This window comes from Mustela lutreola, chromosome 9 (genome assembly GCF_030435805.1).
Source record: "Mustela lutreola isolate mMusLut2 chromosome 9, mMusLut2.pri, whole genome shotgun sequence".
Taxonomy (NCBI): domain Eukaryota; kingdom Metazoa; phylum Chordata; class Mammalia; order Carnivora; family Mustelidae; genus Mustela; species Mustela lutreola.
The window spans coordinates 84,387,302-84,413,041 of NC_081298.1; the positions used below are offsets into that span (position 1 = coordinate 84,387,302).

Genomic DNA, 25,740 nt, shown 5'->3' on the forward strand with positions numbered 1-25,740 from the left:
AATGATAGTTTTCCTGGTAATGTGACCCAGTGACACAATAGCAGTAGGATGGGAGGGACAATAAGAATATCAATTTAGTTGTTGATAAAGGCCTTTCCAAAGGATTATCAAGGGGCCTAAGTTTTAGCTGTTTGCAGTTTTTTTTTTTTTTTTTTTTTTTTTTTTGACAGAGAGAGATCACAAGTAGGCAGAGAGGCAGGTAGAGAGAGAGGAAGGAAAGCAGGTTCCCTGCTGAGCAGAGAGCCCGATGCAGGGCTCGATCCCAGGACCCTGGGATCATGACCTGAGCCAAAGGCAGAGGCTTTAACCCACTGAGCCACCCGGGCACCCTAGCTGTTTGCACTCTTACATGGTTAGCAAGAGAATTAAGTCTTTTTTGAAAGGGGCGATTTCATGTTTCCCTCGTTGGTCTTCAAATTTTGATATCAATGGCCAATCCTGGAATTACTTATTAAGATTACATTAACATTCCTTACATAGGACTTAACTACAGCCTTAAAAATTGTTATCTGAAAGATACAATTTTGCTAGCATTCAGTAAAAACCCGTTCAGTATTATGTTGTGTTCTATAAACTGGCACTTAGTATAAAAATTTAATATAATTCAAATAGGAAAAATAAGTTTATTCTCAGATGACAAATAAAAAACTTATACCATGAATATTCTGATATTATGTCCTCACTTTCTGAAAGTGTATTCACTCTACTTTCACCAAATGTTTTCAGTCAAGCTTAAGACGTAATTATTTAGTAACTGCCTTCTTTGCTGAACTCACTCATACTTACTCAACATTTGTTATCCTTTTTCTCTTTCAAGAATGCTACTTCCGAGTAGCAATGACGAGAGGAGATGACCAGAACAACCAGTTAAAAGGGCCAGAATGGTTCTTATTCATTTCCAGAAAGATGAGATGTAAGTCATATGAACTAGTTCAGCATATTGAGCAATATATGTGGAAAAATTTGCATACTTTTGTGTATAACCACAGGGTATCTAAAGCTTTAGCAGACAGTTTTTCTTGGCTAAGCCCATAAGTAACATATATATGCCTGGTCCTAAAAATGTTTTAATAAGATTGAAATCAAGACATTAGTTTCTTCAAAAGACCCCTGCATTTCACCTAGCACTCTAAAATAAAAGCTGGAATTGGGTAAAAAGGTTTTCTTTGATGTGATTCATTTGATGAAATATGGATGAATATGGATGGCAACTCCCTGATGTATTTTAACTAAAAACTCAGATTGGATACAAAACCACACAAAACAGGTGAACACAAACCATATGAACCATATGAACAAGTGATCATTTCTGGATTATTCTCTTGTTTAGGGCCAGTGGCCAAAATGAAGTGAAGATCAGTACGTAAAGTAGGGCCACTCCCATCTATTATCAGTGTTTAGTGATTTGGGGCAAATGCTCAAAATGCTGAAAGGACCCAAATGTGGTTATGAAAATGTGACTTGCAAAATGCATAGAGACAAATCAATAAATGAATCAATCAAAACTGTTTCCTGAGTATTCACTATACAGTCAGCATTGTGTGACACACTTTTAAAGTTCACGCTCTATTGGCTGCTGCCTCGTGGTTTAAAATGTCATTTTGAAAGATACAAATTAGTTGAGAACCCTCCTTCCCCGCCCCCCAAAAAAGGATTCTTCCCCAACCTAATCCTTACCCTAATCATTCCTAGATCAGGTTGCACCTGTTTTCTAGGACAGCCTGAACTCTTCCAACAGGGTTCTGGTTAGAGTATTGCTATGTGGAAGGCAAAAGGATACGTTCCAGCTTGAGTCTTCAGATAGAGGCGGAAATGATGGTCATCCACATAGTGTGACTCCATGGAGTGAATGATGCGAGTTCTCACAGCCAGGGGCCTCCGGTGAAGGACCCGCAGAGGTGTTTTCTGGTCGATCTTTAACTCCTAGAGGAGGATGTGTTACACAATCATGGAGTCAGTTCTGCTGCCCAGGGAAGCCTGTCTCAACACCTCTGTCATCCATGGCCCACCACAGATGTTTTCTTTGGAGGACCTCATCTATCACTGTCACGGTAGATACTAATAGTATTGTAATAGTAGTATAATAGTAATAGTAGTAGTAGTATAGTAGTATAATAGTAATAGGGAATACTAAATAGTATTCCCTAAGGTTCAGGCTCTGTGAAACTTCTCATAACATCGTCCATAGTTACTTACTGGGCCCCAGTATGCCATTTTTAAAAAGGCTTTGAGGTAAATGATCCCCAGGGCCTCTTTTGCTCTAATATTTAATTAATTAATTAAATTGAGTAGGACCCTGGAGTTCTAGCCTGTCCTTCACTTTTAAGAGAGTTCTTCTAGAAGACATATTCTTACCTTCCTCTCCCCTCAACCCAACGGATGACCTAACAGCTGAGGTGAGAAATGGCTGTTTGTAGAAGGTGAGACCTCAGCATCACTGATGTGTATAGGCAGTGTGCATGTTTTAAGGACAACCATGCACCTACTTACAAGGTTATTTTGTTGTTGCTGTTGTTATATGAAAAGAAATATCTAGAAAATTAACAGTTGCATCACTGTTTAGGGTAATGTTTCAATATAATAATTACAAAGAAGGGTGTACAATAAACCAGGACCTCTCAGTATTTGTAAGCCAGTTCAAGTTACTTTAGAATAATCATACTGCATGTCTTTTTTACAATTCAGATTTTTTTCAGGGGCATGGGCTTATTTTTCTTATAATTAGAGATTTCCTTTTGTCATAAAATATATAATTAAGAAACAGAGATTAATATTGTAGAAGGTCAACTAATTCCAAGTTTTAAAAATAGATATGGGGCATAACAAGAAATGTAGGTTCATAAGAACTTTGAATCTTCTGCCATTTCTTGTTGGAACAACTCCTTCCTAATTTACATGATTTGGGAGTGCCTGAAACCAGGCTAAGTAGAGAAGGATTTCTGTCTAGTCTTCCTTCTCTCCAGTTCTCCACCAAGAAAGAAAGAGCAAGTTCTGACAAAGACTATACCTGAAATGGTGTGACTGTTTTGATCATAGCAGTGAGTCAACGGCCCCTCCTAACTCATGGTTTTATGATTCTCTAAGGCTTCAAATTTAGAAGCACTTTGTTCTGCTAATACAGGCTGTCTCCATAAGGTTTGACATTTCTCCAGCCAAAAAGCAAAAAAAGGACAAGGCTGAACTGTTAAGGCATCTGTACAGATATGGCCTCTGTACAGAAACAGCTGGTTTTAAATGCATGACTAAGGCGTGCTCTTCTCCCTGTTTCCTTTCTTGCTACTCACTCGCAGGCCTGCGAACCATGAATAGTCAATGGAAGTACTAACTGAGCTGGGCTTCCAACATAATACTTGATCACCTCACATTCCTGCGTGTGTTTTGTGTCTATTTATTTTCAGTAGATACAAGGGAACCATTTACTCTAACATTCCACTCTGCTGGCCACTTTCTGCTGAATTTTCAGAAACACATATACACAAAAGTTGTTTTGGTTTTTTTTCCCCTTATAAATAGGTTGCCCTTAAAAAAGAAGAGACAAATAGTTAAGTTTGAAGTGACTCTTTCTCAACATGGAACAGTAACTCAGTTTTTTTATTTTTGATGACAATAGGAATATTTGAAAACAGTCTTAACCCCAACTCAAAAAATCAAAAGTCAGCTAGTCCCATCAGTCTATGTGGGCTGTGAACCATTAAGAGAGACCTTTTCACTGACTTGTTTACTCTGAACCTCCAAAAATCATCTTTCAGCATTATTCGGCATTATTTCTGAATTGGCTCTGAATTGGGCTACCTCCAAATAATGAATATATATATATATATATATATATATTTTTTTTTTTTTTTTAAGTAGACTCCACACCCAGTGTGGGGCTTGAACTCATGACCCTAAGATCAAGAGTCACATGATATACTGACTGAGCCACCCAGGTGCCCCTGAATCTATTTTTAAAATGAGTTAATTTTCCCCTCAGCATTCTGACTGACTTGTACATGTGATGGAATAGAGATTTAGAAATTTGTTTTGCAACCTTAAAGATATCTGTCTAGAGTTAAACTATCATCCTAAAGGCCCCAGATAATGGACCAAAAGCGAACAGCTTTTGATACAGAATCACAAAACTTGAGACCTGGAGACCCTCTGGAGGTGATGTAGTCTGCCCTCCGGGTTAGAAATAAACTTGTCTAAGCGGGTAAATGACTTGTACGTGTTCACCAAAACACTTACACTATAACCATGATTCTGCACTTCACTTTCTTTCTCATGTCTTGGGTGTTTCTCTAAGTCATAGACATAGACCTACCTCTATCCTTTTTTTACAACAATTTTAGGTATATATACATACAATAACATAAACTACATGGGATCACATGCTGTTGTGTTTTTTTAAATAGCTTTATAATATTCCAGCTTGTTCTTCCCTTTCCTTTTTGAAGGATATTCACTTTGTTTCTAGTTGTGTTGTTGATTTTGCCACTTTGAATAAAGTAAACATCTTTGCACACATATCCTTAAGCACTGGAGTTTTATTTCTTCAGGACAGATTGCCAGTAGTAAAAGTGTTGGGTAGAAGACCAGTATATTTTTAGTTTTTATAGTCATCGCTACATTGTTTTCCAAAAAGGCTAAACACTTTACATTTCTACTGACTAAGTATACAACTAGCTTTCTCCTCCATGCCACCCATAAGGTGTTGTTAGTTTCAGAGGACTAAGTGAGGTCTTATTGTTACTTCAATCCAGAAGTGGAACATCTTTTCAGACGATTCTTGGCATTTGGAGTTGCTCATTTTCAGCTGCTTATTCATATCCTTTGTCTACATTTTTGTATTGGGCGTTTGTATTTTTCATAAGTATAAATTCCATTTATGGTATCTTTTGCCATACAATTTGTTTTCTATGTGGTCATATATATGTGTACACATCACAATGTATCACCCTCTATGTACTCTTTATAGCTTGTTTTATTCCCCCTTAGCACCTACCAGGAACATTTTCCTTTGTCAATAAATAGTCAGCTACTTCATAATTTCTAACAACTGGCTAGCAATAATAGCTCATCACACAGAAAAACCATAAGATTAAGCCATTCTCCTTTAGTAGATCACCTAGATTATTGTAAAATATTGCCCATTTAAACAATGTTGTGATAACTGTACACATCTCTGTGCTCATTTAGGCTCATTCCTTGCATTTGAGAGTAAATTATCTTTACAGGAAGAGGTGGGGACAGGTGGGAAGAAATATGCAAATAAATAGACCCTCTATAGTGATATATTCATGGGAGGGGAAACCTAGCAGGTGCCAAAATATTGGTGCTGCATATATACTATCCTTCTTAAAAATGTATAACGTGTTTTATTTATGCACTTAATCTTAGCATCAATTCTATTTTGTATTTTCTTTTTATAGATGCCCAAATATAATAATAGGATTGCTGAGGTTTTCTATGTACCAGACACTGTTCTAAGTGCTTCATATGACTAAACTAATTTCATTCTTCTAACTAATAATATAGGTGAAAAAACTGAAGCATAAAGAGGATAAGCAACTTGTCCAAAGTCACACAACTATGAAAGGCAGATCCAGGATTTGTATCCTAGTGATCTGTGCCCAGAGACAGGCTCTTCATCACTGGCATGCTGTCTCTCAAACAGGCCCAATGAACTACACCATGATTCAACCAGCAAATGGCAAGCGAGGTCTCACATTCCCCAAAGCCTGTGACTTGCTAGTAATAAACTAAAAGTGAAAGAACTCTTTTATAAGCAATCAAAAAATGAGAAAGAGAGCACTTAACTACCTTTATGTCATTTAGGAATTCAATGTCTTTCTTCTGTATGGTGTTATTTGTCCATATTAAGGCACTATAGGACTTGGTCTTTTCTTCTTCACCTTCTTTCATATGTCCTATTGCCTCTCTAAACAAAAAAAAAAGGGGGGGGGATGTTTGTCTAAAAACACAGAATACACACAAGCCTTGCCCCAAACTTCCCTTCCTCTAAAAATAGCTTTATTGAGATAAGACTTACGTACAATTCCCATTTTAACTATATGATTCAGTGATTTCTAGCATGTTTATAGAGTTGTGTAGCCATCACCATAATCTAATTTTAGAATACTTCATTACCCTAAAAAAGAAACTCCATACCTATTTGCAGTCATTTCACACGCCCTACTTCCCCCAACCTTTGACAACCACTAATTGACTTTATGTCTCTATAGATTTCCCTACTCTGAATATCTCATATAAAATAGAATCATACAATATGTGATATGTGGTATCTGGCTTCTTTCACTTCATAACGTTTTCAAGGTTCATCCATGTTGGAGAATGTATCAGGACTTTTTTCCTTTTTATTACTGAATAAAATCCCTCTGTATGGAGATACCATATATTGTCCATGGACATTTGGGTTGTTTCTATTTTTTTTTTTAAAGATTTTATTTATTTATTTGACAGAGAGAGATCACAAGTAGGCAGAGAGGCAGGCAGAGAGAGAGGGGCCAAGCAGGCTCCCTGCTGAGCAGAGAGCCCGATGCAGGGCTCAATCCCAGGATCCTGGGATCATGACCTGAGCCGAAGGCAGAGGCTTTAATCCATGGAGCCACCCAGGTGCCCCTGTTTCTACTTTTTTGCTATTATGGATAATGCTACTGTGAACATTCATGTGGAAGTCTTTGCGTGGATATACATTTTCATTTCTCTTGGGTATATATCTAGAAGTGGAATTGCTGGGTCATAATGGTAACTCTACGTTTAACCTTTTGAGAAACTGTCAAACTGTCTTTCAAAGTGGCCACACATACACTCCCACAGCAATATACAAGGGTTTCGATTTCTCCACATCTTTGCCAACTTTTGTTTTTTTCTGTCTTTTTGATTATAGCCATCCTAGTGAGAGTACAGTGAGCTATCACTGAGGTTTTGATATGTCTTTTCCCAATGGCAAATGATACTGAGCATTTTTTTCATGTATTCATTCATTAATTGTATATTCTCTTTGGAGAAATGCCCACTTAACCATCTCCCTCATTTTTAATTGCATTGTTTTCTTATTATTGAGTTGTAAGAGTTCCTTATATATTCTGGAGATAATTCTGTTAACAGATAAATCATCTACAACCAGAACTTGCCTTCTGAGACCATCTCCTGTGAGTCCACTCTTACCTTGTGACAAGCTGCAAGTCACGGACTTGGATTTTGTTAGATGAATTATTAATTTTCTGTAGTAGCAGAAAAAGAGAAACAATTAGCAACTCCCGTCCAGTTATAGAGTTGCAGAAACATGACAATTTCCATGTCATGAAGTGGTTTACCTGCTGAAGTTCCTTAATTTCTTGTGAAGTGAAATGTACTCTATGAGGATTCACCAGCTCAATTGCAAAGGGCCTTCCTGGCAGCACACACCCCGTCATGAAACAGAAACGTGTTGATGGAGTTAACATTTGGGCTAATGCAAGAGGGTTAGGAGGTGTGAAAAAACGAGTTGAGCTCTAGAGGACTGAAAGTTTAGTGACATGCCTACATCTGGGGGAGGGAAGGATGTGTGAAAGTATCAAGGGGCTTTTTGGAGGCTGCTAAACCCCAGTACAGGCAGTATGTGAAAATGACTGCTTTCCCAAAGGTCCATGAACAAGGCTTGTTAATTATAAAATAAAATCCAAAGAGCTGCTAATTGACTTGGTTACACTAAGGTAACGTTACCACACATGGCAATGCCCAGGGATACCAAACTGAAATCCATTCTCCTAAACCTAATCCACTAGTGAAATGGAAAAGTTATGATTCCATAAGGGGAAGGGACTATTAATCTCAAGTTTAGGATTAACTCTCATCATCTTTTTTGTAATGCAACAATGTAAAATGAGAGAAATGGAGGCTAAGAGAGCAGAATCGCTTTTTAAATGAAGATGGGCATTTTGAAAGCTATACTGGTGCTGCTGAAATGTTATCAAATGGAACAATTAATAAGCGAACTTTTGGAAAAACTCAGGCACCACCTTGTTAATGCACATAAAAGTCCCTTAGAACCTACAGGCATGTAATAAGGATGGCCTCTTAAGAAATAAATCCTGTTAAGACATAATCGTATCTTTTATAAAAGATCCACAAAGCTTCCTCGATGGGAGAAGCTCTGGGCTCTGCCCACTTTGGTTTTAATAGCGAACCTGCTGTCTGAGAAGGGTGATAGTCTGAAAGTTAGTTCTAGTCAAGTGATGCTGTTGTAATCTTACCATTTCCTAATGTTCTCACGTCTACATCTTCTCTTCCAGAGGAGGAAAAATTAAAGCCTTTGCAAAGCAGATCAAGAAAAGCAATCAGTAACACAGTAACCCTAAGACTTTCATTCCCACCCCTCGGTAGAGACTTCATTTGTCTTGAACAATCTATAGGAAAATTCCAAGGGATAGTCATCCCACCTCTAATCCCAATCTCCAATAAAAGTAGCAATGATAGTAAGAAACACCATTGATGGAGTACTTTGTTTTATGCTGGGCACTGAGCTAAAATTCTACATACATTATTTCCTTTAATCTTTATTTTATTTTATTTCATTTTTGTCAGAGAAAGAGAGAGGGAGAGAGAGTGAACACAGGCAGATGCAGAGGGAGAAGCAGACTCCCTGCTGAGCAAGGAGCCCAATGTGGGACTCCATCCCAGGACGCTGGGATCATGACCTGAGCCGAAGGCAGCTGCTCAACCAACTGAGCCACTCAGGCGTCCTTTAATCTTTATTATAACCTTATGGTGTAAGTATTAAATAAAAGAACACCAAGCTTCTAAAATGATATGTACTTTTCCCAAGATCCCATGATTGAATGGCAGAGCTGCTCCTGATGTCCAAGCCAGACTTTAACTGTCATCCTATGCCACCATCCTGTGGGAAAGCCAAAGGGAAAGAGCACTATTCGGAGGAAGGACCCACTATAAGCCTGACCACAAGCTTATGGTGAAAAATCTATCCTTTAAATCCTTTAGAAATTTAACCTCTTTCCTTTTTTCCTTAAAGCAAAACAAAGCAAAAACATTTATTTGAGAATTAAACTCTATGAAAAGAAGAAGAGAGGAAAAGAAGGGTTTAAAAACAAATTTTTATGTTAAACAAACCTAGGCTAGGATCATAACAAAACTAGTGTTCATTCTAAGATAGAGGAATCACTCTAGCCTAAAAAGCTGCAAATATTAGAATGGGAAATGGCATTTAAAAAGGGGGGGCAGGGGTTATATGACAACTTTCCTAGATACAAAACTGATAATTTCACCATCATCACCATAGGAAAAATTACTAGAGGCGGGCATTATCATAAATGTTTCATATATGTTAACACTATGAGGTAGGTATGCTCATTATCCTCATTTTGCTTACAAGGAAAATGAGACAGGATAGGTAACTCGCCTAGGATCACATCACTGGTAGGTGGTAAGGCCAGGATCTGAACCAGACAATCTGACCCCAGAGTCTCTTAACCACCACAAAGACAGTTCAAACTCGTCTCAAGGAAAGCAAGACCAGTATTCTGAGAGAAGGGATTAGAAAAGGCTGGGATGTTTGGAGAACTCTGGTCAGTCCTTAGAGTTTGGCAAAGTGTAAGATCTCTGAACACATATCTTGGAGACTAGAATTCAGACTTACACCCTGATTTATTTACTCAGGAGCAAATATCTATAGTGGGCATGTGCAAGGCACTACACTAGATCCTGGGGAGAAAAACAAGATGGACACGGGGCTTACTGTTTGTGGAGGGATAAGAAGTGCAATATAGCGAGTAGAGCTAGGACAGGAAGCATACAGGAACGTTCTTGTTCTAAAACTACAGTTGCAGCATGAGCTATGAGGTTTGTATTTATTCCTCAATGGTCCAGCCACTTTGGATAGCACAAGACGAGAAGAACAAGATAGCTGGGAAGAACAAATGGGAAAGGTGGAAGGAAGTGAACACCATTCCGACAGCCACCTTTTTCCAAGGAAAGAGTCTGCATATAAAGGTCCCATGTAGATTTTAGAAAGAGGAGGGTGAACAAGCTTGAAAAGTCCTATAGAAATGACACTGAAGATTAGCCCTCTTTCCTAGGATGTGTAGCTGTGAAGAAAGAAGAATTTCATTCCTCTTTCACCTGTAAGAAATCCCTTTTGCAAGCCAAGGTCAGCACATTGTGGAAACAGGCTCTGAGCTGTTGTTTGTCATGTACTACCAGAGTCAGGTAGGCTCCTTTCTGCCCACAGGGCCCAAAGCTATAGGTCTTACTGAGAGAAGCAACACAGAGCTGGTTAGGTAAGGGCTAGACATCCAAGGTAGGCCTAGAACATATGCTGCTGTGTTAACACCTGAGAACTGGCCAGGTAAGCAGCCATGAAACTACAGGATCAGGCTCTTCTCAAGGCAGAGAATCTAAGAAAGGTAAGGAGTAGGATTCTGTGAAACATTAAGACCCCAAGAACCCTCCATTCCATGTTTACACTACATTTTTAAACTGTTAATAGAACCCATAGTAACATCAGCAGCTGCTAGTCAGAGTCAACAGACTCAGGAACAGCACTAAGTAGGGGTAGAGAGCTAAACGGAGAGTTCAGAGGGGCATCTGGGAAGATACTGACTCCCTGGGTCTGTGATCTGTCTTACACCTGACCACCTCCATCTCTAAAGCAGCCGTAATGTTAGCAAACCAGGGGATCCACAGTGACTGAGCCACAACCTGTGACAGGTAGGGGTGAAGGGAATGAACAGGACACAAAGAGGTAAGTCTACCAGTGACAGCTAAATCAGACCAGAGATTTCCAGTTCATAAATTGGCCCATAGGGCACCTGGGTGGCTCAGTGGGTTAAGCCGCTGCCTTCGGCTCAGGTCATGATCTCAGGGTCCTGGGATTGAGTCCCGCATCGGGCTCTCTGCTCGGCAGGGAGCCTGCTTCCTCCTCTCTCTCTCTCTCTCTGCCTGCCTCTCTGCCTACTTGTGATCTCTCTCTGTCAAATAAATAAATAAAATCTTTAAAAATAAATAAATAAATTGGCCCATAAAACTTCCACAAGTTCTAGCCCATTAATAAGAAAGAGTTGCAGAAAACAAGGCTCTTGAGAAGTCCAGAGAAACATTAAATCGAGACAAAGGAAGAGGGGACACTTATTATATCTTTTAGAAAAATATTTCAAATTTGGACACTTCATTGAGAAAGTGTCCAAATTTTGGGGGGTAACCTTTAACCCTTTAACCCTTTATTCTGTGTAATTATGAATATTAGCTGACAACAAAAGGAAAAGGAGTTACCACTTTAAGTATTAGGAAATACATGTTTAAAATTTGGTTGAGTTTTCATTCTTTCTTTTTTTTTCCTTAAGGATTTTATTGTTAAACCAGACAATCTATACATCAGACAATCTATACATGTATAGATGTTACAGACAAGTAACATCTATACATGGGGCTTGAACTCAGAACCCTGAGACTAAGAGTGGCATACTCTACCAACTGAGCCAGCCAGGTATCCCGCTTGAGTTTTCTAAATTCACATTATGCCTTGTCTTATCCCCCTAATTCTGTGAGTTCTTTGAGCCTTTTGCTAAAGGAACAGATATTTCAAAATCCAAAACGAACCAAGTGCAAGAATGATCAGAATTATCAGAGGTTTAGCTAGTCAGCAGTGGTCCTCATACCCACGGCAGACCAACGATGCGACTGACAAATGGGCAGATGCAAGAGGATAAAGGCCTCAGAAGATCAAATTCAGTAGTTTGGACTTTAATCCTATACATAGTCACTGGCAAGTTTTCAACACGGAAATAACATGACAGATATTTATTCAATAAGTGAAATAATAAATGGGTTAGGGGAAAATTTCTTAGACACACTGACATTGAGAGTGTGTCAAAGTTTATTACTCATTAACTAGGGGATTAACAAGTAGATAATATAATGTGCCCATTGAAAGTAAGAGAAACAAGTTTGTATCTCCCATTTCGGAGAAGGAATCTTTATTTATTATTATTATTATTATTATTATTATATTATTTATATATAAATATAATATATATTATATATAAATATACTTATATATTTATATATTTTATTATTTATATATTATATTATATTATTTTTATTATTATTATTATTTTAATTTTTAAATTATTTTATTTGAGAGAGAGAGAGAGAGCACACATGGGTGAGAGGGAAGGGGAGAGAGAATCTGAAGCCAACTCCACACTGAGCACAGAATACAGAGCCCTATGAAACCAAGAGAGTCGGATGCTCAAACTACTAAACCACCCAGGCCCCCCATGGGGAAGAAGGACCCTTTATGTAAGAAGCTAGACTACTTCATACAATATTGCTTATTTTCAGAGAGTTGTAAACCATAGAGGTACAACAGTCAGAACCATCTTCCCAGAGCCATCAGACATGAACCACAGAGAGAACAAGTAATATATCTTGAGATGCACAGGTTTAGCAAACTGATGCTTCCAATCAGGCATTTCGAACAACAGGCTTATCCCCTAACAAGGAGCCAGTAGCACAGGGGTCTAGAGGTCTGCTTTTTCTCAGGCAGTTCTCAATACATTTCCTCAGGATACAATTATGGATGCTAAACACATAGTTTGCTTCATTTTCAGTTTGTGTATAATTTTTTCCCCCTCAAATGGAAAATGAAACCAAGCTTCCTGCATGACAGATTGCAAGGGGGAAACAGACAGCTCTTTCAGAGCCTCCCAACAGCCCTACTGGTAATGGGGGCTTCCTTGGGACCCAAATAATCAAAACTGAAAGTTTCTTGAATCATCTCATAGAAAGAGTAAGGTGGCCCCACAGAATCTGGAAGAGACTTTTTATGCTAAAGCTTGATTTTTACTTCTTCATAACTTGGATAATTCTCATGGGATAACCAGTATATAAATATTAAGTAGGTAAAAGCTCATGCCAATATCCCAGAGTCTTGATTGCTAAGATTTTGGAAAATGTTAGGTTGTTAGGTTAATTTTCTTTTTTCAGTAAACAATTTTTTTTTAACGATGTTATTTATTTGACAGAGAAAGAAAGAAAGAGAGAGCACAAGCAGGGCAGGTGGAGGCAGGGGAGAAGAAGGCTCCCTGCCCAGCGAGGAGCCCAATGCAGGGGTTAATCCCAGGACCCTGAGATCATGACCTGAGTCAAAGGCAGATGCTTAACGATCTGAGCCATGTAGGCACCCCTCAGTAAACAACTCTTAAAGACCCTTAAAAAGAGGATCCACCAACCCAATAGGCAACAAATTATAAGAAGGATGTAGTTTAAAGTCCTCTTTCCTCTTGACAAGGCAGAGAGCTGGAAGGGACAGCTGTATCTCTTCTCAGTCATCTGCCTGCCATTCCTCAGGCAGGCCTGCCTTAAGGTTTTCAGAGTGAATGGTGGATATCAAACTGGTTCCTCAAAAAAGGTGTTCTAATTATGCCAGGAGACCCACTTCAAAGTAAATCACTATTTACTGCCTACAGTTTTTCCTGATGTACAATATGACTTTCTGCAATTGAAATCTTGGCCCCTTTCCTCTAGTCTAATCCCAGGTGACATCACAAGGATCCAAGCTGCCTATGACCTGACGGACCTACTGAGACAAAGAAAACATAAACCTGACAGGATCTGACTCATTCCATAAACCTGGGCTCATTAATACCTAGAAAATGAAACACAACATACTATCATTAGGTCTTTGTAAAATGGTAGCTGTTGATCTCTCTTCTCTAGTCTTGAACTTCATCGCAGGACATGTTAGCAATTAGGCTGGGAACCAGGCATTTGCCAGTGATTGTTCTTGAACAAGCACTGGATGTGGAAGTTGTGTTTTAATTTCCTCATATTTCCCCAAAAGAGGCCAGGTCTGAGGTGCCCCAAGGTCAGAGGTTAAGTACATTCACTTAAAATAGCTTGTTGAGGGGTTTTGAATTTGCCCAGGAAAGAACAGTCATCTTGAGAAAGGAAAGAAATACTTGGCTCAAATCCAGCCCAAGTCAGAGGTGCTCAGGCCATGGTGACTCCTGTTCATGGGAAGCTGCCAAGTAAGGAACCCAGATTTGCTGGGGATTTACAAAATTCAGAAATCCTTCCTGCCACCTCTAAGAAATCTATTCATGAATGACAATGTATTTAAAATAGGAATAATACTTACTCTCTGCTTTGAATACTGCCAAAAGATGATCTGAGATTAATTCTTCCACTGAAGATTCCAGCTTCCTTTCTCCATCAATTATCCAAGGAGTCTGTGGTAGATTCCTAGAATATTTATTATATCTCCCTGCCAAAGAAACATAAGGTAGCCTGGATGGAATGCTATAATAACACAATATAACACAATAGGATAAAACAACTATTTATTGAGTGCCAATATCCTAGGTGCCATGAAATAAAACAATGTTTACCCTTCAACTAACTTATAATCTAATTTGGGGAGCCAGCACACAGACATATAAATAATTAAATTAAAAGATTAAAGGTAACAGTAGAAGAGATGGCTAAGGACATGATTTGAACCATCAAATGAGCTCCAAAGGAATTTTCAGTATATTTATTAATCTGATTGGCTGACTGAACAAGTTATATTGTGGAACAACCCAAGGATCATGAGAAAAAACAAACAAACAAACAAACAGCAATTACTGCTTTTACACCTGATTAATAATACTTTTAATGCAATACTCATTGGTGATAATATATTCCAAAGAGTTCAAATATAGGAAATTTTGAAGTTTTTGTAATTTTAAAAAAAAAAACAAAAAACGACCCTAATAGAATAGGATTCATTGCTTTATGAATCAAGCTGCACTAATGGCAGATGGTTTTCATTACCATAAGGCAGGGTGTCATAGTTGAGACTAGAGAGCAATTTCATTTCAGCTATTACTGTGAAATCGATGCAGCTTTCAAAACAAAAACTATCTGCTAGATTACCTCTTGGAAAGGTCAATGCAACAATATTTTTTTTTAAGGCAGAAGCTCAGTATTCAGTCATTTTGCAGATAATAAAATTATTTTTTTTCAAGTTCACTTTCATGCTCTCTGTGGCTAAGTTTCTCCTGATCAGTTTCGGGTTTCTGTATCTACCCATATTTCTATGGGTACTGGCCATCTCTGATGGAAACTATTAAACCCTGAGAAGTATCATTTCCCTTTGGCATATAACAAAACTAAGTGAACCTTAAAAATGCCTATAGAACCTAAAATAAGCTTGGCTATCATTCCTAATTCTCAAAAGAGGTAACTAACCAGAACCTAATAACAAATATAAGAAGGAAACAAAGGAGTCATTTGAGTTTTTCAGAAAGGAGAGTAAGTCGACAGTGTAAGTATATTCTAGACTAAATATTTTACCAGCCACAAAAACAGCACCATGAGCACACTCAATTTCAAGAACAGTGCAAACAGCCTTTGGTGAGTTTGGAGGACAAGGAAACTGCCTGCAAAACAAAATACATTTTACAGCTACTATTTTCCAGACATGATATTGAACCACATAACTAGGATGAATCAGCATTGTCTGAGACACACAGAGCCCAAGCCTTTCGTGGATTAAGCCACTCCCTAACTTTTTTAAGTTTTGGAATCACTGGGGTCTTTCAGGCCTCACGTACATTTTAATACATGAGAGTAGTACTAAGTAAATCAGGGCTCTGCTACTACCTTTCACTTAGGAGGCCTCATGTTCCCAGATGATAATTTCTAACAGCCTTGGAGTTTGAGAGAAAAACCCATACTTACGAAGCGGAAGCCTTTCTGGGTTCTTTAGCCATTTTGCTATCCATGAACACTTGATGCCATCTTATAAAACCCTTAATCATTTGGGTAAAGTTGATGTGCATTGACACACTAGTCACAGGAGTAAGCCCCACCCGTGGGGAGGGTCTCTGCCATTTTTCTTCTCATTCCAATTATGACCTCAGGGCCAGAAAAAGTGGAATGTGGCAGACTTTGCCCTTTAGCTAAGAAACTTCAATCGAACTGAAGACAGACAGGAAAGAGCAATATATGGCTTTATTTTCTGTCTACCATCTGGGAACTTCCAAAGCCATACCTGTAAAAGACTAGATATGGATTTACTCCAAATGCTTGCCTTGAAAATGTCATCGTTTCCCAAGATGTCTTAACAAAAAAATCACTTAGAAACTCAGGAACTATTGCTTGTAGAGAGTAGCTAACTTTACCTTCTAAAATTTAATAGAAGTATTTCCATTTCCTGAGGCTTGCTTTTAGTCAGTAAAATAAATAAAACCTGCTTCATAGCTCCATTGTTTGAAATTTGTTCAAGGATATTCTGGAAGAATAACTATGATAATATTTTATCGAATAAAATGAGCACAATGAGAGTTAAAATGTAAGGTTTACTGTATTTCATTATATTTTAACCAGTGAAGAACTCATGAGCCTTTCTCTCCCTCTTCTGGAGATGGATAATACTCGAAATGCAGAATGAAGGATGTAATGGAGAGTCCAGAATCCTGGCTCTAAGTCCACCTATTACCCAGTTGAAATCTTAGGCAAGTCAACTCCCTCAATATCCTCTTCTAAAGATAAAGAAGTTGGATTTGAGTCATAAATTCAAATGTCAGTTTGACAAACATGTATTGAACAATACTACACACCAGGTACTATGCCAGGGAATAGGAATATAACAATGACTAAGACACAATCATCATCCCTGAAATACATCCAGTTTTGTTTTAGAGATAATCCAGATTATCTCTAACATCCCTTTTATTCAAAAATTCCATGATGCTCCCACGTTTCTATACTTCTACTTACTTGAGGAAATCCTCTTCTTTTATCTTATTCAACGCTTTCATAACTGCCATTCTAGTGAACACTGACTATATAAAGTAAAAATGAAAAAAAAGACATTTTGTCACCCAGACAAGAAAACATCGGAGGTGAAACACAAAACATGGTTGGAGAAATTACATCATTTTAAACCATACTTACAGGAGAGAAATACTTAAGTGCTCCAAGAAAATAAAACATATGCATTCATACTGTCAGTTCTCCCTCCAACCCTTCTTTTCAATTTAGCCTATGTCAATTATACCACGTAGGTCTAGCAGAACAATTTAACAGCAGGTTGCCAGCTAAGAGGTAAATAGAGCCAACCAGCCTGCCCTGGCATCTAGCAACTCAACATCACTCACCAGCCATAGATAAATTAAATGAATTCACCATGCTGAATAGAAGGGCATTTACAACAAATGTCCCACATGGGGTTTTTCAAGATAAGAAAAGTCCACCTATTATTATTATTATAAGAAAAGCCAAACCACATGGTAGATATACTAGAACAAATCAGTGCATATATACATGGCTTACTATGAAAAATCACAATGGTCTCTTCTGTTTGGAGAAATTACACTTTTCTCTAAAGAGGCATAATGTAGGCATCTCAATGGTTTGTCATCAAATCAACGGTTTTCTAAACCATATTTTGGAGAACCCAAAGATACAAGGTTAAAACTGAAAAATAAGGGACGCCTGGGTGGCTCAGTTGGTTGGGCAGCTGCCTTCAGCTCAGGTCATGGTCCCGGCGTCCTGGGATCGAGTCCCACATCGGGCTCCTTGCTTGGCAGGGAGCCTGCTTCTCCCTCTGCCTCTGCCTGCCATTCTGTCTGCCTGTGCTTGTTCTCGCCTCTCTCTCTATGACAAATAAATAAATAAAATCTTTAAAAAAAAAAAAACTGAAAAATAAGTGCCTATTTGTTAAGATATGACATCTCAAGCCTGCAAGAATCTCAAAAGGTCATGTAATTTGTTCCCAGCAAAAAGGCAGTAAAGCTGCATACACCTATACTACTGGCCAAATGATGTGGTGTCAATGATGCTTTGACAAAAATGTCCTTATCCCATTACTTGGTGCTTGTACTTGTATATTTCCTCAAAAACTAAAATAAGATTTTTAATATAAATATGGCTACAAGTCTTTTGGACAGAACTTTCCAACTAATTTGACAAAGCAATAAGCTAAAGTTATACACAAGATGGTGAGCCCTCTAATTCACAAGGGCAGAGGGGCAGGACCTGGATGGAAAGAACTCCCAGGCCCATTAGAACTCCCAGGCCCATTGCTTCCAACTTAGAGCAACTTCATCTGTTAACCTCAGGGTGCTGAACAAACATGGTAATATTCTAGGTGTACCATGATATGAGAAAGGTGGGAAGGAGTGCTTTAGGCTTCGTCTGCATTTGTAAATTATTTTCTCACAGGGCGTTCAACAAATGTTACGAACTCTCCCCCACCCCACAACCCTGAGCCCAGTTCCAAAAGGCTCAGCAATTAATCAAAGCAAGAGTAAAGACCAACAGATGTATCTTTGGTAATAAACTTATATATATTTTTAACAACCATAACAGCAAAATGGATGTTAGTAAAATTAAGAATGCCTGAGTCTCTGTATAAAACAGGCTAAGTATCTGTGGCATGAAATCTTGCCAATATCATTGCCATGCCATTCCATCCTGGCATAGTAGAAACTAAAAATACATGCTAACTAATTCGCTCACTAACATGAAGACCAGCTTATATCAAATAAAGTGAAGTTTAAATAAAATGCCCTTTTGCAATATAGTCTGAAATAGGCCATATTAATTCAGATTGTCCTAAGTAAAATAATTTATTTTGGATTATATTTCTTAAATACCAATTCCTAGAAAATGAATATTAGATAAACGTTTGGAATGCTAATAATTAACATGGATTTTCTCCAATGAGGTAACTTTGGGATTAAAACCTAAAAGCTAGATTTCCCCTAAATGGAAAATAGTAACATCATTGAAACACTCATTCTAAATTTAACATCAGGGAAACAACCCAGACAGTGACACAAATATGAGAATGTTTGTGTTATGACTTCCAAACTAGAGGCAAAGATATTCAGGGTTGAAAAAAATAAAAATAAATGTAGCAAATGAAAGTATTTAAAGAATGATTCTTAGTATAACATATTGCCAGAATTTCTAATGCATATCATTTTGTTGTTAATCTGAATATTCAGCTCAGACAAAACTCAATAATGAATAAAAAGGAGGAATCCTTACCTGTTTGTTTTTGGCTGGCTTGAAGCAATCTGGGCATATCACACGTCTAAGTAAAATTCAAGTTTATAAAAAAAAGTTAGTGGGTTTATTTTGGGGTGAATATAACTAAAATATATTTTATATATTTTAATATATATGGCTGCTAAACTCAACATATTAAGAGCAAACAAAATTAATCCCTATACCAACTGTAGTGGGATGTTTATACCTTTATATTAGACAGCACATTTTAAACCTACTAAGACATGATAAGTTCTGATAGGCTCATTACAAAGAGGAGGAACACTGTTTCATGAAAACCAAAAAGCATGAACAATGTTACACAACTGACATTGTTGTTTACGTAGCAACTTACAGGAAGTGGCAATCCTCAACTGTTTCTGGGTGAGCAAAGACCACACTCACTTCAAACAAGCTCTAAAAATTATAAAGACAGTTTAAAAATGAGCAAAAGGAAACCAACATCTAACCACTTATGAATGGAAATAGAAATTAATTCTCAAAGATTGGCTCACAAATAGTGACAAGAAAAACTGGAAATACTACTGTTCTCAAATCAGCTTGTGCACAGGACAGCTGGAAAGGAAATAGTTTTGTTTGTTTGTTTGTTTGTTTACTTCTAAAGTTCAGTCACTAGCGATTCTGCAAAAAAATTTTTTAAATAAATTTGTATGATTTTTGTGTATGTATATAAATTCAATGTGAAGATGAAAGAGAATTCAGGGAATTGGAAAGAGATAACAGAAAGGAGAATTGTCCCTATGATTAGAATTATTAGCAAGGTAAAAGCATTTCATTATATACATGCTTAAAATCTCTGCGGGAGCCTTTATTTTTTATTATTTATTTTGTGGCACTTTGAGTGCTCACACTTCTTAGTGGATTTGAGTTTTAAAAGAGAGATCTTAATTTTTATTATAAAAATGATACATACAAGTTATAAAATAATCCAACAGAATATATTTTTAATCTCACACCACCAAGGTATAACATATTAACAGGTGTGTTTCCTCCTAGCCATTTTTATGAATATAAACATAAATATATATGCTTCTTAGGATATTAAACATACTTTTAGAAAATTTCTTTATTTAATTAACATTATGTTGTGGACACCTTTCATCTCTTCAACTCTAGAGACTGTTGGACATTTAAGTTGTAAACTTTTCCATTATTAAAAAATGCTATAATAAACATCCTTGCATACAAAAAAGCACAATTTCATACTCTACATACATTAATCTTCACAGAGGACAAAATTCCACATTGAGAAAAATGACAAATCCCATACCATGTAACAATATTATCTTTTTAATTGATTATTTCCGTATTTACTGATTGCACTGGATTGTTAACAAGCATATTAGCTTCTCTAGAATCATAATACTGAATAGCCAAATTTTTTCTTTCCTCTCTAATTTACAAAGTAAAATTAAAATTATAAGACTTGCTTTTACTCAAGAAAACTTCACTCATTCTGAATCTATTAGAATATTGTTGCATCTTTTGTTTACCATTTTCTGTTCTCACTAGCTCAACATGTAAAATTACTTATGCTTCAAAACTGAAGTTTGAGGTAAAAATATTTTGCATCAATGACTTCTCTAATCTCCAAAGTACTTTCATTACCTCATTTCCCCTCCATATATGTGTGAAGTGGTTTTATTCTCTATTCTGTCAGTATTCAGTTTAAAGGAGAGAGTTTATTCTTACTAACAGAAGGAAACAGAGCTATATAATTCTAAATGGTGAATAATTTTTTAACTATCTAGCTTTGAAAGACAGTTTTGTGATTTTACTTGAATAGGGGTGTGTCTGATATTCAGGGAATTTCCTTCAAGCAAAATCATGAAGCAATGAGGCCATACTATTAAAATCTAATTTAAGATGAGCTGGGAATATATCCTGTTTCCACATTTGAAAAACTATTGAGCTCTTCCCTAAACTTCAGTCCATTCTGGAGACTGAGGCAAGGTCCATTCTGGAACAGGGGAGATGACTAAGTGTTCTGTCTTCAAAGCCAGTCTTTACCTAAAATAGAGGGACTTGAGATACAACAAGGTGGGACAGGTTGAGCCCATGCTCACTATAGTTGACTGATTATATTTGAAAACAAGATTAGCCACAGATAACCAAATTTAAATAGTCTAGAGTTAACTCCACACTTATTCATAGTTACTTACGTATTGCTTTGTATCAGTATATGTGTCTCTCCAATTAAACTATAAACATATTGAAGGCTTAGATTCATTTCTAATCTTTTAAAGTCAATTATGGTACACTATATTTGTTACACTCATAAATGCCTTAGATCACAAAGAAGTCTTTAAAAATAAAATCTTTCTCAATTTAAAACTGCTAGAAATAAGTATTTTAAAAGTTTAAAAATTCTCCATTAGGTTATTTAAAAAGAAGATTATTTTGGCTAATCAAAATTCTGCCATGTAATGAAGTAAAACTCATAAAACCAGAGAATGAAATTAACAATGCAGATGACCCAATACCTTTCCATCAATGGGAACACCCAGTTCCTCTGAAATTAGCGGGTGAGTTATCCATTTGTAGGCTTCTTTCAGCTGAACAATATCATTTCTTCCCAGAGACAGACTCTGTTTTCTGAATAACATAAAAATTAATTCACTGACATGAAAAACTTCACTTTTTCTGCTAAAGGCAAGAATTTATGCAATTATTTAAAAATATTTATTGAGTGCCTACTATGTTCCAGGCACTATTTTTTACACATTATCTAGAAAGCAGAGAGGAAGCAGACAAAAATTCCTCTGCTCATGGACCTTACAGTCTAGTAAAATCAAAAAAATGGCTTTTTAAAATGGTACATAAGACAGTTTTTAAGCTTCAAAGACAAAAGTATACTGATGAGTTTTTCTGAGCTACCAGATTCCAGGATTTATACATCAGAGGACAGAAAGGTGGAATAGAAGGGATTGTTTAGAAGCAACACAACTGTGTATTACAATAATCTCATCTAGACTAAAAATGTTTACATCTACTCTCGTCCTGATAATGGGGCTTACTTTTGGGAAATCAGTATGAAAGCTGTACTTCAGTGCTAAAGAAGAAACATTAAATCCTAAAGTATCAATGTGCTGTAATGCTTGTCACTTTAATATCAGAAAAATGTCTGAATAAAAACCTGATATTCCCCCGAATCTACTCATAAGCCAATAAATAGGTTTGGGGAAGTCCCAGTTATGATCTCTAGCTTTTAGTTTGTAACCCAAAATTGTTATAGAAAGGAACTGAAGGGGGTGCCTCATGGGATGCTTGATCTCAGGGTCATGGGTTCAAGTCCCACGTTGGGTATGAAGCCAACTAAAAATCAAATAAAAAAGAAAGCAACTAAAGTTTTTAAAAAGAAAAAAAAACCTGCATGGTGTGATACTAATAAAAGTGCTTTGCTGGGGCACCTGGGTGGCTCAGCGGGTTAAAGCCTCTGCCTTTGGATCAGGTCATGACCCCAGGGTCCTGGAATCAAACCCCACCTCGGGCTCAGAGAGCCTGCTTCCTCCTCTCTCTCCCTGCCTGCCTCTCTGTCTACTTGTAATCTCCATCAAATAAATAAATAAAAATCTTTAAAAAAAAAAAAAAGTGCTTTACTATGCTGAGAATACTATGATATCACTAATGAATTAACAAGTTCACACCATTCCAATAATTAGTCTTATTCAAATAATCAGTTTTATGACTATAAACAGGGCTGCTTTTAACAAAAGAGATATTAGGACCAATTTGGGAATCACTTCTTTTATGTCCAATTTTCACTGATACAAATGACAGCTTATATCAAAAATTCATTGTAATTTAATTCTTGAAGACAAAAATACACTACTAACATAGGTAGAAAACAAATTTAGCTAATGACTAAATTTAATTGATCTAAAAAACATATAACAACAACTATCCTCTAAGAATACAAATTAAGAAATGGTTGATGTACATATTCTACACAGCTGAGAATAAAACTGGTTACACAGAATGCTTTCATATGCTTTGGGATTGTGGTTTAACAATGAAATAGATAAATCCTACATCTGACAAATAATCAAACTACTCTCTACATTCAAGAACTTTTTCTTTTTTTAAGAATTTTTATTTATTTATTTGACAGAGAGAGATCACAAGTAGGCAGAGAGGCAGGCAGAGAGAGAGAGGGAAACAGGCTCCCTGCTGAGCAGAGAGCCCAATGTGGGACCCCATGACCCTGAGATCATGACCTGAGCTGAAGGCAGCAGCTTAACCCACTGAGCCACCCAGGCGCCCCATGAACTTCTTAAACTGTCCCTAATCTCTGAATATCAGAAACTTTTTAAGTATTTTAAAAGACTATCTTGATATTATACCAACAGTTTAATGATATTTGCATAAAACAGTATCACAGTTGAAAAGGAATGTATGATAATACATTTTAAAGGATAAAAAAGTTGAAATGTGAAACAGAATAGGAAACTATTTAAACATTGTTTAGACTCTAAGGGTGCCTGGGTGGCTCAGTGGGTTAAGCCTCTGCCTTCGGCTCAGGTCATGATTTCAGGGTCCTGGGATCGAGTCCCACATCAGGCTCTTCGCTCAGGAGGGAGCCTGTTTCCCCCTCTCTTTCTGCCTACTTGTGATCTCTGTCTGTCAAATAAATAAATAAAAATCTTAAAGAAAAAAAAAAAAAAACATTGTTTAGACTCTAGAGAGCACAAAGACTTGCAGCAAAAAGCAATCCTAAATACAGGTTAAGACTACTGGTATTTTAAATTCTTCACAGTCTTTGAAATATATTTAGACATCTTAAAAGGAATAAAAAAAAAACAACTACAGGTATTTTTTCTTTCTAGATTAAAGAGCAGTAGAAAGGGGTTAATAGACATCTCGGAAACATTAACCTTCTATACAAGGCAAAAATTTAACACTTAAAATACCAGATTTTGAATCCTGCAAATTTAGTGTGCCTTAATAACTCTCCTAATATAACTTAGAATAAATGTTTTCAGAGGTTCTTAGCATATGCCTGATGGTCTTGTAGAGGAATTAGTGGTCACTGAGGTAAATTCAGTCCCAACTGAGTTCTTAGTAACTGCATTTCCCTCTCTCCTGTGTCCGATAACTACTGATGAGGATATCAACTGCAATCACTGTTACTATAGATACGACATGACCACCACTCCAGAGGAAAGATGAACCCAAATACCTAAGCACGATTAATTTTCCTTAATTTCTTGAATCAAATCTTTAATGGTGATTCCTCCACAATATTTTGAATGTAGAGTGAACTTACAGACACGGAGGAAAAGATTAGTATTTTGTATTTCCTCTGTGCCAATATCTCTATAATGAACAGGATCTTTTGGAATAACTAAGCTTAGTTCAAAATTCTGTGATAAAGAATAATAACAGCAACTCACAGCCAATGTGGATGGAAACTGGAAACATTTAGAAAATAGCATGCTTTGACTATGCCAAAAATTTATCAAGCATAGGATCAAATTTTATTATGCCAGAATCACAAGCATTTGAGACTAATTTAACATAACCTAACTAAACCTCAAAACCTCTGGTAGATATACTGCTACTACCCTTTCAGAAAAGCCAGATGTAAAATAGAAAATAAAAAAACAAAAAACCCAATGAATTACTTTTTTTAAAATCACTTAACGAAGTATAAGATTCTAATACAGAAATCTATACTTTTCTTTGTGCTTTCTCTTTTCTCTCCAGAGTACACAGGAAACTTCAGTAGTCACATGGCCCTTTTTATATTGGTATGGAATTTTTAGTCTCAAAATCCCAAAAGGGCTGGAAAATTAAAGATTTTTTTTTCTTAACTCAGTTGGCAACCAAACAGTGTCTTGAACATGTGAGGCTGTTTAGAGATTTTGTGTATCAAACTTAGTGTGAATATTCACGTTTCACTACAGAAAGATTAATGTGTTTAATTATAGAGTACCACCTCAGACCATGGAGGGGAGGGATATGTTATATATGGTATTTAACACCAAATTACATTTCTAAAATCTAAAAAAAATTCCAAATTTCAAAACAGATTTGGTCCCCAGGGGTTTCAGATAAAGGACTGTGGGCCTATGTTTTATATATTTTTATCTATGTATAAACTCACTGTTGTTCTGCTTTAAGTAGGATTTTACTTTGTGTCTCTTATAGTGTAGTTTTATAATTTAGTTTCTAAGATTAGTATACAATTTATTCTTTTATAATAGCTTGCCAAGCTACATTATATAAAAGCCTAAAAATATAAAATACATATTTATATTCATGTTAAATCTATAAAAAAAATCCACTTTAATAGATTACTAATAATGCACCATGCAAATAAACTAATTAAACAAAGATGACACCTAAATTCATACAATAAAATTTTTCTCTTTCTATTTCTCTAAGAGCTAGTGAACTCACTCTAAAAAAAGAGAGAGTAGTATTACAAGTACTTTAAGAATCAGGTAGCTTATATTTAAATGGTAGAAAAAATTCCCTACCTAAATTACTTACCCCATTTCCTGTTTTACCAGCAACCATGCAGCATGCTGTAGGCAATTTAGTCACACCCAGAAGAGAAAAAGAGAAAAAATGTTCATTGAAATGAAAGTTCCAATATCATTACTAAAGTGCTTAACTAATTTCCTTAGCAAAGTCTCTTATTTAGGGGAGGAGTTAGTGTTCAGAAATGTGGCA

At 36.7% G+C, this 25,740-nt stretch overlaps 1 protein-coding gene across 6 annotated transcripts in view; it reads right to left on the reverse strand.

Annotated features, from left to right (window-relative positions):
* Positions 1–25,740, reverse strand: part of PUS10 (pseudouridine synthase 10) — a 66,652-nt gene that overhangs the window by 3,394 nt on the left and 37,518 nt on the right. For 3 of the 6 annotated variants that reach the window (XM_059187754.1, XM_059187755.1, XM_059187752.1), the window contains exons 5-16: positions 25,558–25,592; positions 21,546–21,657; positions 19,397–19,458; positions 19,042–19,087; positions 16,765–16,829; positions 15,337–15,422; positions 14,138–14,263; positions 8,238–8,294; positions 7,320–7,396; positions 7,171–7,226; positions 5,803–5,920; positions 1,781–1,923 (exon numbers count right to left, since the gene is read on the reverse strand). In XM_059187754.1, coding sequence (XP_059043737.1) covers positions 1,781–1,923; positions 5,803–5,920; positions 7,171–7,226; positions 7,320–7,396; positions 8,238–8,294; positions 14,138–14,263; positions 15,337–15,422; positions 16,765–16,829; positions 19,042–19,087; positions 19,397–19,458; positions 21,546–21,657; positions 25,558–25,592 — 983 coding nt within the window. Of the gene's footprint in view, positions 1–303; positions 439–786; positions 928–1,780; positions 1,924–5,802; positions 5,921–7,170; positions 7,227–7,319; positions 7,397–8,237; positions 8,295–14,137; positions 14,264–15,336; positions 15,423–16,764; positions 16,830–19,041; positions 19,088–19,396; positions 19,459–21,545; positions 21,658–25,557; positions 25,593–25,740 lie in introns of those variants that run through there. The other 3 variants (XM_059187753.1, XM_059187756.1, XM_059187757.1) reach the window with 3 other exon arrangements.